Raw genomic sequence first — 12085 nt, forward strand, 5'->3', positions numbered from 1 at the left:
CCACAGAGCACTGCCTGCACACAGGCCTGGGATGACCTGAAGGTGACCCTGGCATCCCAGGAGGCTGGAGTACTCGGCCGTTGAAACACAGGACCCAAGTCAAACTCTGCCTGACCGCCCATCCCTTCTCTGCCAGGCTGCCCACTGCCCCTGCACCCGAGTGGCCCTGCACTGCCTCGGTCAGCTACAACTTCCAGGAGGGACGCCTGTGGGGCAGAGGGAAGACAGTGAAGGGGACACTGCCCGCCCTGGCCTGAGCAGTCCACAGCGGGCACGCGACGTGGAAGCCCAGCGCCCTCACATCTGCCAGTGTGCCCAGCCTGCTCTGCCTCCCAGCACCCGTTCACAGCCTCCATCCACAACACAAGCTCTCAGCAAAGCCCCGAGCGCTGCACGGGAGGCCCTCGGGAGGGTTGGGTTACTAATGCCGCCCGGCCAGCTGCCAGCACAAGCCAGCGAGGAGACGGGCGCATTCTTCTCTGACAAGCAGCAACAAATGGCCACCGCCTGGCCTGGGCTCCAGGCTGGCACCAGAGAGCGGGCTGGCCAGGACCGCGGGATCCTTATCTTGAGGACACAGTGCTGGTGGCGGTGGCAGGAACAGTGGACAGGCAGAGACTCTGACCAAAGATGCTTCCAGCCCCAGGGCCTCCTCCCTGTGGGCTTCTTCCTTCCTACCATGCTCTCTGTTTAGGAGCGAAGAGGCCAGGAAGCCAGCAGGACATAAAAGCCAGTGTCCAAACAAGGCCAAGAGTTAGAGAGGGAAGCTAGAACCCTCACCCCCACCGGGCGCTGGACATGCAGATGCCTTTATTCGCTCCTCTCCAGAGCCCCTTCTGACAGAAACCATGATCACTGCTTTGTAGACGAGAAGGCTAGGTTCCGAGAGCATAAACAGCCTGTCCGGGACCCGGCTTCGTTTGTGGCAGGCTCGAGTCTCTCCGGCTGCACCAGTGGTGAGCTTTCCTCCACCATGACGAGCGGCCACAGCGCGCCATGAACAAACAGAGGCAGCTCCACGTGCCCCCAGGACGAGGAGCCCTCCTCTGCCTCCATATGATGTGTAGCCTCCCAGAGACGGGGCAGGGCTGAATGATGATCCACACCAACACCTGGCTAGAGGCCCCCTGAAGCCACGCACGTGTCTGCAGAAACATCTCCGTGTGTGCTGGGGCAACCTCTTTGCCCAGCCGTCGTGCGACACTGAGAGAGGGGAAGGTGGAAGGAAGAGGCCCTGCCCTTACTCAGCTCCTGGTAGGACAACGCTTTGCTTCTGTACCTGCTGCCACTGCCAACCCAGGTCACAAAGACAAACATGGTGGCGAGGCCCAGCCAAGAGGGACATACCTTAATGATGACCCCTTTGTCAATCAGGCTCTGCTTTTTGGCGGTCATGACGAAGTAGTGGGTGCAGTCCTTGTAGTAAACAATGTTCTCAAGATCGATCCCTGCAAGGAGACACAGTCATGGCTCAGACCTACACCCTCAGTGCCAACTGTGTGCGGGGACAGTACCATGCCTCCTCACAGGGCCCAGGACTGAGCTGCAGAATGCTCACATGATACAGCTGAGACATGCTTTGAACACATACAAGGTTGGAAAAGGGAAAACAGAGGCCAGAAGTTACCCACACCAAGGCAGCTTGCTTAGAGTCCCGCGGTAGCATTGAAAACATGCAATGTCTGTAGGGGTGCCAGCCAGGAGAGGTGGCTGTGTTGCTGGTCATGGCCATGGGACCTAAGCAATGGCACAGTCGGGAATTGAACCCAAGCCTTTCTGGCTCCAAGTGCCGTGCCTGTCTGGCTGTCTGTGGCCTCCCCCCACCGCCGCCCCATCTGGCTCCATGCCCCCCATGCGGCCAGAGTGGCATATGGATATGGGAATTCTCCAAAGACTACACCAAGGAATGTCTCTTGCATTCTCTGCCCAGCTGCAGTGGGAGGAACACCTCAGTGTAGACGGCTGGGTTGTATCTTTTTGCACTTCCCGTTAACTGCTAAACACCCTACAGACCGGGGTTCTGCACCGATAACTGTGCTGTGAGATTGCAGCTTGGTCCAGTGGTTCTCAGATGGTGGTCCTGGACCAGCAGCACCAGCACCTGAGAACTTGGAAGAAATGCAAGTGATCGGGGCCAGATCAGCCCGAAGGAAGCCGGAGCTCTGGGGCCACACCAGCACTCCGTGTCTTTTTTTTTTTTTTTTACTGGCAGAGTGGAAAGTGAGAGAGAGAAAGAGAGAAAGGTCTTCTTTTGCCGTTGCGGCCGGCGCACTGCGCTGATCCGATGGCAGGAGCCAGATGCTTCTCCTGGTCTCCCATGGGGTGCAGGGCCCAAGCACTTGGGCCATCCTCCACTGCACTCCCGGGCCACAGCAGAGAGCTGACCTGGAAGAGGGGCAACTGGGACAGAATCCGGCACCCCGCCCGGGACTAGAACCTGGGGTGCCGGCGCCGCAAGGCAGAGGATTAGCCTAGTGAGCCACGGCGCCGGCTATCCGTGTCTTAAGAAACTCTCAAGGTGATTCTGGTGAACACTCAAGTGCGAGAGCCACTGGTGCAGCTTGTTGGAAAGGAAATAAAGGGACAGGCACACGATGACCCAGGGGCGCTCAGCACAAGGTGTGCCAGGTAACCATAGGAACCTCTTTATTACAGTCAAATAGGAAACAGCCGCAGGGCAGAGGGCCCCGAGAGAACCAAAGGAAATCCATCATTGTCGCTGTGTGAGGACACTGCTGTGAGACCATGGCCCACGGTGACAACCACAGCAAAGTGTAAAGGAAGCTCGCTGGAACGTTTGGAAAAGCACTGTCAACGGCCTGTCTAACTTCCACTTGGTGGTTTAAGTGTTTATTTTCTTGGGTTCTGAGGGGAAGGAAGGGCTGGGGAATTCTTAAATCATTCAAAAGGACATAATATGCTCAAAGGAAATATCAAAACGCTTAAGAAAATAATGCAATGGTGCTGGAAAATAATGCAATGGGTCGTGGAGTGGGCGGCAGGAGGCACGGTCTGGCTCCAAGAAAATGATCTTCAGGAAAGGGTTCAACAGCAACGTTTGGGTCTGGCACAGCAAATAAAGGGAAGGTCTGAACCAGAGTGTGCAAGATGCCTGCTGGAAAGTGCCAGCGAGTAAACGTGCCTGGCCTGTGGGTCATATGGCCTCTTACAACTGCTCACAGCTCACAGTGGGAGATGCCATGGGCCACGATGGAAATGCATGGGCACGGCTGTGTCAAACCACGTTTTTTTTTTGTTTTGTTTTGTTTTTTTAAAGGCAGAGTTACAGAGAGGCAGAGGCAGAGAAAGAGAGGCCTCCCATCCACTGGTTCACCCCCTAAATGGCTGCAATAGTCAGAGCTGTGCTTTTCTGAAGCCAGGAGCTTCTTCCAGGTCTCCCACATGGGTGGCAGGGGGCCCAAGCACTTGGGTCATCTTCTACTACTTTCTTAGGTCATAGCAGAGAGCTGGATCGGAAGTGGGGCAGCCAGGACTCAAAACAGGCGCCCATATGGGATGCCAGCATTGCAGGTGGCAGCTTTACCTGCTACGCCACAGCACCACCCCCTCAAACCAGACTTTATTTCCATAAATAAATAAAAAAAGGGGGCCTGGACATTTGAATTTCACAGAAGTCATACATATCACAAATTGTTCTATTTTATTTCTTCTCTTAAAATTATAAAATGATGTTTAGCTTAGACACAACACAGTAACACGCAGCCAGCCATGGTTTGCCAATCCCTGGTTCAAATGCTTTAGGCATGGACCACACATCTACATTATGGAGTGATCTGCAGCCCGCAGGGCTGACCATCAGGTGGATCAGGGGCCAGCGTTCTGGCGCAGTGAGTAAACCACCACCTGCAATGCTGGCATCCCATGCGGGTGCCAGTTTGTGTCCTGGCCGCTCTACTTCCCATCCTGCTCCCTGCTGATGTGCCTGGGAAGACAGCAGAGAATGGCCCAAGTGACTTAACCACTGCCACCCACATGGGCGACCCAGATGAAGCTCCTGGCTCTGGCCTGGCCCTGCCCTAGCCATTGCGGCCATTTGGGGAGTGAACCAGCAGATGAAAAATTTCTGTCTTTCCTTCTCTCTATGTAACTCTGCCTTTCAAATAAATAAATAAATCTTTTTTAAAAATTGCAAATGTGTTGCTGAATGGGAAAAGCAGAGCAATCAAGAGTAGGGACACTAAGATTAGAGCCAGAACAATGTAAGGAGTACACGGGCCGGGGAGAACCGCTGAAAAGGAACACAGCATGACAGAGATGATTCCTGAGCTGGGCGGTCATCCAGGGGCAATTTATTTTCAGTATAAAGATTGCATTAACACGGTTTTGTTTTTCAGGATACATATAGAGAAGTCAGGTTAAGAAGAAAGGGCAGAGATTTGGAATTTACTTGGCAAGGGGTGACTCATCCCTCTCTTCCCCCTCACCCTGTTTTGTTTAGCTCCACCGCCCTCATCATCCTCTATCACCACACACTGGGTGTTTTTCTTGCTTGTTGACCATCGACCCACAAGGACCATAGCTCCAAGAGAGCATCACTGTGTTTTGCTCACTGCTCCGTCACAGGCCCTAGGATGGTACTCGGCACAGATACTTGCTGAGTGAGGGCGCCCATGCATTCTGTGCTCCAGGCCCATGACTGGGTAACGCATGATGCCAGTGAGTGGGCGTCCCCAGATGGCCCTCCAGGAGAAGGGCAGTACTGCACAGAGACACCGAGGCCTCCAGATATCACCCACAGTCTGCTGCTTCCTTCCTCAGAGTGCTCCTGAATCTCCCAACCAACCCCTGGGGCAGGGGCCCATTGCAGGGGGAGCATGACAACCTCAACTTTACACCCCACCACCTGAGTACCTGCATATCACAGGCACTCAGTAAATGCCCAGCAAGGAAACACATCTTATCTAATTTTTTCCACCAAGAAAGTTCCCCTTATCCTTGTAGGAACCTGCCTGTGGACTGAAGGAGGGGTCTCTGCTGCTCCCTGGACAAAGTGCCCAGAGCCCCAGAGGCCAGCTTGCCTCTCTCTGAACCCTTCAGAGTTTGTGGCCAGTGGAGAAAGGGGAAGGGCCCACCTGTTTCTTCTTTAAGGTCCTGAAAAAACTTCTGGTTGAAGATGAAAGCCACGCCACTGATCTCCTCCACCTTGGCCTCCGCTGTGCTGTTTCTGTTGATGAAGTTGGCGGTGATCGCGATGGCCAGCTTCCCACGGAATTCTTTCCTTCTGAATCCTGCACAAGGAGAGAGGGAAAAGTGGGTCTTGCTTCTGGGTTGGTGTGAAAACGGACCCCCCCCCCAAATAAACCCACTGAGATGCCCATGTTCAGATGCCCCAGGCACTCAAAACCAGGGTTCTGGGTAGCCAAGGAACAGGAGCAGGGGAAAGGCTGGAGTTTGAGTCAATAGGACTTTGTCCTTTTCTCAAGGCTGTAGGACCAACACTCCCTTTAGGCTTTTGAGAAATGAAAGGCTAACATCAACTATAGCAGGCAATCATAAAGCTTGTCTTTTTAAAGATGAACTTGGCACTGTACCAGACACACTTTTGAGAGGCCCATGTGCACTTGGAATGTATGTGATGAAAAGTGCTTAACTAACATGTTCTGCGCTTTTTTTACCATTTAAAAGTAAGATTACTGAAGTCCTGCAGGACAGGGATTTAAACAACTCTTCTTTGCTTCTCCCGTTGATGTCGGATGCACTGTATCTCCACCTGCTCTACCCACTCCCTCCAAATCCATATGCTGAAGTGCCAAGCCCCAGCACTTGTGAATTCATACGGAAATAGCGTTGTTGCTGATGCAATGAGTGAAGAGGAGGTTATACTGGGGTAGGGTGAGCCCCAATCCACAATGAGTGATGTTCCTAGGCAAAGGGAGGATTTGAACACAAGACTGGCTTGCAGGGAGCCTGCATGTGAATGAGAGGCACAGATGTGCAAGCTCTTTCCTGCTTCTTGCTGGGAGCAGAGCTAAAAATACAAGACCCAGGAGCAAGGTCTGTGCTGGAGAGGGGCAGCCCTATGAGCCCAGGACACCAAGGATGGGCAGCAGAGCAGCATAGAACACTCTTCCCATCGTCCTCAGAGCGAAGTGACCTCGGGGACACCTTGGTCTTGGATTCCCAGCTTCCAGAAGATACACACAGTACAATTCTCTTGTTCAAGTGGCCCAGTTGTGGTGCTTTGTCAGGACAGGTGTATCAGGAAACTAACACACCAATCCCAGTGACTGATGCTTCGGACACACCCAGTCGATGTGTGATGAGCTGAGAGAATTCCAAATGCGATGCATTCTAATGCCTCAGCCTTCCTTTTAAGATGGACACATCATAATTGTACATATTTAGGTATACAATGCAGTTCTTCAATACAGGTCTACACTGAGCAAGGATCCTAAGAGGGTAGTTATATATCCCTCCCCTTAGACTTCGGAATCCCTCTCCTGGCTATTTTGAAAGACACATTGCCTTACTGTCAGGTGAACAAGGCCGTGTAACAGAACGCAAGAGTTTATGCTCAGGCTCCTAACACAAAGTGTTTTTAGAATGTGATGACACAGAGGATGGCAGCAGTGGTCTCGTTTCAGGGGAGTGCCTTCTCCTTCTCTCCCCCGCTGCCTTTTTTTCCCATCTGATTTTTCCAGCAGCCCCACATTCTCCACCTGCCCTAGACACGCTCTTTACTTTGCTTACCTCCAGGCACTCCCAGCTCTGGTGAGATGGTGGCCCCAAGTTCATGTACCATGAATTTAAACGTTCAGAATATTTGGAGGTGGGGCCTTTGGGAGGTGACGGGCCCATGAGGGCTCTGTCCTCAAAGATGGATGGATTCACCCGGGAATTAACGGATCAGTGGGTTGGTTTGGGAGTGACTGTTGTAAAAGCAAATTTGCTCTGGCACACTTATTCCATCTCGCCATGTGATGCCATCCAGCACATTGTAATGCAGAAAGAGGGCCCTCACCAGAGCCGGCACGGTGCTGTTGCACCTCTCTGACTGCAGAACCATGAGCTCTCTCTCTCTCTGGATAAACAACCTCACCTCGGGCCCTAGGCATGGACACAGGCTTGGTGGACACAGCCTTCTACAGCCACCTTCCAGAACTCCCTGCACACTGCTCAACACATACTCCAACTTCATGCCCATTGCCAGTCATCTCTGTCAAAGTCCCCTTGACTGGAAGCTTGGGTCTCTATCCAGTAGCCTTCCTTCCAGCTGTTCCTTTGTCAAAGTGTCCCCAGTGGCCACCACTCTCCTGTGTGGTATTTGTCAGTGTGTGTGTGGGGGGGTAACTGTGTCCCTCGGGGGCACTGGGCAATGTACGGAGGCCTTTCTGGTTCTCACAACTGGGAGATGCTGCCTGTATCTAGTGGGTAGAGGCCAGGGACACTGCTGAACATCCTATCCCACATAAGACAGTACCCACCACAACAAACAACACAGCCCCAGAGGGCAACAGTGCCAATACTAAGAAACTCTGACCCGGTCCACCTGGCTGCTCCTAAGTGCTCAGGCGGCCCCATCCTTCCCACCCTTTTCATATTCACAGGATGCCAAACTTTACTCAAGCTGAGCACAGATTTTGGATTTTGAAATATTCAGCATTTTACCAAACACCTAAATGACTCCATAAACCCCTGAGACTGCAACCTCTAGGTTGGCAGCTTAAGAATTCCTCGTCTGATCCTGGGTATTGGTGGTGGGGAGGTGGGTTCAGAAGTAGGGACAGAGGGGATGGCAAACAGCAGTGGGGGCACAGCAGGTGGAAGGACCTTGGGCAAGAGGCCCCCACATGGGGAGCTTGCTAAGGTCAGCTCTAGTTCAAGGAGAATGTCCTGTCCTCAGAGAACGTGCCCTTGCAGGCAGGCAGCCATCTGTAGCCCGTGGTCCTTCAAGGGGGCATGCGGGAAGAGAAGAAGGATCCCCAGTCTATAGGATCCCCAGTCTATGAGATGCCATCTGGGCCTAATTACAACATGACCTCAACTGACTGCAGTTACTATAAATTAGTACAAAACCCGTGGACTAATTCATCTTAGGGCTGCGGTAAAGGTGATCAAAGCATTTCCTAGCAATGGGGTTTCTCCCCCTCTTTTTAAAAAAGATTTATTTATTTATTTATTTATTTGAAAGGCAGAGTTTTGTTTTGTTTTGTTTTTGCAGGGGAGAAGGAGAAAGAAAGAGAGAGAGAGAGAGAGAGATCTTCCATCTGCTGGTTCACTCCCCAAATAGCCGCAATGGCCAGAGCTGGGCCAATCTGTAGCCAGGAGCTTCTTCTAGGTCTCCCACGTGGGTGCGGGGGCCCAAGCACTTGGGCCATCTTCTGCTGCTTTCCCAGGTCATAGCTGAGAGCTAGATCAGAAGCAGAGCAGCCAGGACTCGAACCAGTGCCCATATGGGAGGCCAGCACTGCAGGCAGTGGCTTTACCTGCTATGCCACAGTGCCAGAATGTGGCTGCTCTCTCAGTCTGACTAGATCATATCCTAAGGAAGCACACTATGCTTCTGGCTTTGGAACTCAGAGAAGCGTGGCTTTGCACCCTGATGCTTTAGGCAAACTCTCTAACTGCCCAGCAGTGGGTGTGTTTAAAAGTTATGCAAAGAGATGAGCTCCTCTTTCTTGAGTATTATACCTGAAAATAAATGCATTCCATTAACAGTATAAAATGCTTACCTTAGATGGAGTGGGGGTCAAAGTTCTGAGCATCACAGGGCTCGGTAATTGTATGTTGACTTTTCCCCCATGGCAACTGATCTGTTTAAAGCATTGTTTTCCCAAAACACTAGTCCTTCCCCAGCCCTCATCACAAAGCTCCGGAGAGTTGTGCTAGATTCTGTAGTTGGGAAAACTGACATCCGCAGAGATGAAATAGCTGTCCCCTGTACTCAGCCTCCAGGCAGGCAGGACACACTGTGCCTCTGTCAAGACCCTACCCCGGGGCCAGCACTACGGCAGAGTAGGTTAATCCTCTGCCTGTGGTGCCGGCATCCCATATGGGTGCTGCTCCTCTTCTGATCCAGCTTCTGCTATGGCCTGGGAAAGCAGTAGAAGCTGGCCCAAGCGCTTGGGCCCCTGCATCCGCGCGGGAGACCTGGAAGAAGCTCCTGGCTCCTGATTGACTCAGCTCTGGCCATTACGGCCATTTGGGGAGTGAACCAGTGAACCAGCGGATGTCTTTCACTCTCACTGCCTATATAAATCTACCTCTGAAATAAATAAATAAATCTTTAAAAAAAAAAAAAAACAACAACAAAAAGACCCGCCCTCTAGCTTTGACACCTGCCATCCTGCTCACCCTTCTCCAGCCCCTCCTCCCTCCCCCTGCCACTGCCTTCTTCCATCCCCAGCCCAAAGAAGAGGAAGAGCGCTCACCTTCCAGGGTGTTCCTTCGGCCATCTGCGCCGATGATGACATTAAACTCGAAGTTTGACAGGGCGTGGTCGGCGGGGAGGAATTCTGCCCGCCAGCCGATTTCTACAGAACAGAAAAACAGAACGAGTTGGCGGAGAGTTGTGGGGACAGGGAGCAACGCTATCCCCGCTATGTCACTATGTCGGGTGAGAAGTCAACAAGGCAACCAGGTCTGTGCCCCAAGGCGCACCCTCCCGAGAGCCTGGAGAGTCCAGATTCTCACGGTAATCTGGCCACCCTCTGGCTTCATATCGCTTCCGTCCAGGACAGAGGAAACAGTGACATCAGCACCAGGCACCAGGTTGCTGGGAGTCTGGCTTCAGCGATTCTCAAACTAGTATCCCTCATAGCTCATTTTCTCGGCAGATTCGCTTACGTTCTCTCCACGGTCTCCGTACGTCCCAGGGCCTTCCCACTGCTAAACAGACCCAAAGGATGTGCAGAGCGTCAGAGCCTGTTTGGGGGACTGCTTCGCGCTCGTCTGCTCTGTAGAGTAGCACACGGCCCTCGTGAAATGGGTGCAGGGCAAGCAGGTGAAGCCCAGTTGGCTCCAGCAGTCAGGATTTAATATGCACCAGGGGTCTGGGAAAGGCTCAGCGCCCACACGACACCACACGGTGAGAGCTGTCCTGCTACAAAAGTTGCCTACAGCCTCCCCTAAGCCTTAGATGTTCTGGGCACAGGACACCAGAAATCCGAGGGGCACCCTCAGCAGGGAACTGCAAAGTCTCCGACACTGAGATGGCTCAACACACACAGCCCTTCCCAGGCAGGAGACCTTGACCATGAACAGGATGCAAAGGCTTCATGAGAAAACTCTCTGTAAAGGATGAGAATTTAAACACACACTGGGAAGAAAGAGAAGCATAGTAAGACATAACTATATGTGTGAATGCTAAGGTTAAAAATATTATATACCAAATTATATATTGAATCTTTATTTCAGAGTTGCTTTTGAAGCCTCATTCTCTCTCTCTCTCTCTCTCTCTCTCTTTCTTTCTTTCTAATCTGAGAGAGAGGGAGGGAGAAAAAAATGCTCCCACCTGCTGATTCACTCCCCAAATGCCAGCAACAGCCCAGGGTCAGGAGCAGAAGCCAGGAGGCAGGAATGCAATCCCAGTCTCCCACGTCAGGGGCAGGGACCCACTACTTGCGCCACCACCTGCCTTCTCCCAGGGTCCACATTCGCCAGAAGCCAGAACTGGGAGCAGATCTGGGTCTCCACCCAGGATCTCTGATATGGGATGCAGGTATCCCAACTGACAGCTTAACCACTAAACCAAATGCTGGCCCATAAAAGTCTTACTAGCTTCACTGGATTTTAAAATATCTTAGGGGTACAACAGGTGCATCCACATGTCTGTGGGTGAGCCCACACAGCATGAATTGAGCATGTGAATGAACTTTATCAAACAGTCGCATTTTCGCCTTCTAGCCTACTTACTGGCTAGATTCCATCTGTCAAAGGAGCATCTCCTAGGGACGGGATGACCAAATTACAAAAGTCGGATGGCTTAGATCCTTGGGGAAGAGCTCATCTAAAACGGTAGCAGGGGTCAAAAAACGCCAAGCATCCTTCAGTGATAGTACGCTCAGCAGCTCCTAACAGACCGACGCCTAAAGACACACTCGCTGAGAGCTCTGAACATCATGTCTGCTTTGCAACACCCGACTCGCAGAGAGAAGGGAAAAGTGTACCGTACTTTGGTTTTCCTGATCTTCAGGAGGCTCCAGAACCTTCACGAACTCCACGTTCACGTGGATTTCCACGCCCAACATCAACGCCACCTTAAACAGGATGAGCTGCAGCTGACGAATACCTGTTGGGCAGAAAGGAGAGAAGCAGTGGACCGTGAGGAGCCATGCCTGCGTGCCTCCTGTACACAGCGCCCTGTGACCTCTGAGTGTAGAAACAGATCGACGACAACCATCACCAGTGATGCGCCATGCCCGGAGCGCAGTCTCATTTAACACCAACCACTGGGATTATCACTCTTCATTTTCATTACACAATTGAGAAATGGAGGCTTAACAAGGCTCAGTGACTTGCAGCCACTCATTCTGTCCAACTCCAAAACCCTGCCTGGCTGTCAGAGGACGGTCTCACGTGGGACGCTCTGCCTTTTCTGCCTCCTTCCTAGCCTTGGGTCTGGGTGTGATGTGGTAAAGCTGGAAGAAGAGCACCTCAGTGCCAGTAGTAAAGCCACTGCTCAGTATACAGGGTTGTGCTCAAGTTCATGGCCATTGCATGGTGAGGGGTGGGGTGAGAAATCTTCCCTACACCACTGGGCTTGTGGTTCTCCCCATCCTCCTCCTCACTCTTTCAGACTCCCCAATGAACAGAGCCTCAGTTTCTTCTCATGCCCCTGGCTGCTCAGCCTAAGCAGGTGCACCTCCTAATACCATTCTGCAGATGCAGCAGCTGAATCCCCAGTCAGCACACGAAACACAATGTGCCCGTGCCCTGCAGGCCGTGGATGTGGAAACCTGCTCAAATGGAGGAATCTCGGGACACAGGGGTCCTGGAAGCTGAGAGAGGGGGCAGCAGGAACATCTCACCCCATGGAAAGGTCCAGGATCCTGGTGGCCACACAAGGCCAGGGCACCTGGGAGATCTTGGTGACAGTCTCTTGGTACAGCGATAAGGGAGAAAC

The 12085-nt window shown here is 52.3% G+C and overlaps 1 protein-coding gene across 14 annotated transcripts in view; it reads right to left on the reverse strand.

Moving 5' to 3' along the window:
• Positions 1-12085, reverse strand: part of MICAL2 (microtubule associated monooxygenase, calponin and LIM domain containing 2) — a 226177-nt gene that overhangs the window by 126473 nt on the left and 87619 nt on the right. For all 14 annotated transcript variants that reach the window (XR_007911288.2, XM_070073245.1, XM_070073243.1 and 11 more), the window contains exons 5-8: positions 11135-11251; positions 9393-9494; positions 5094-5249; positions 1348-1448 (exon numbers count right to left, since the gene is read on the reverse strand). Coding sequence is in view for 13 of the 14 variants with exons in the window: in XM_070073245.1 (XP_069929346.1) it covers positions 1348-1448; positions 5094-5249; positions 9393-9494; positions 11135-11251 (476 nt within the window). In the remaining variant the exon portion in view is untranslated. The remainder of the gene's footprint in view (positions 1-1347; positions 1449-5093; positions 5250-9392; positions 9495-11134; positions 11252-12085) is intronic.

The sequence above is a fragment of the Oryctolagus cuniculus genome, chromosome 1, assembly GCF_964237555.1.
Source record: "Oryctolagus cuniculus chromosome 1, mOryCun1.1, whole genome shotgun sequence".
NCBI classification, from domain to species: Eukaryota; Metazoa; Chordata; class Mammalia; order Lagomorpha; family Leporidae; genus Oryctolagus; species Oryctolagus cuniculus.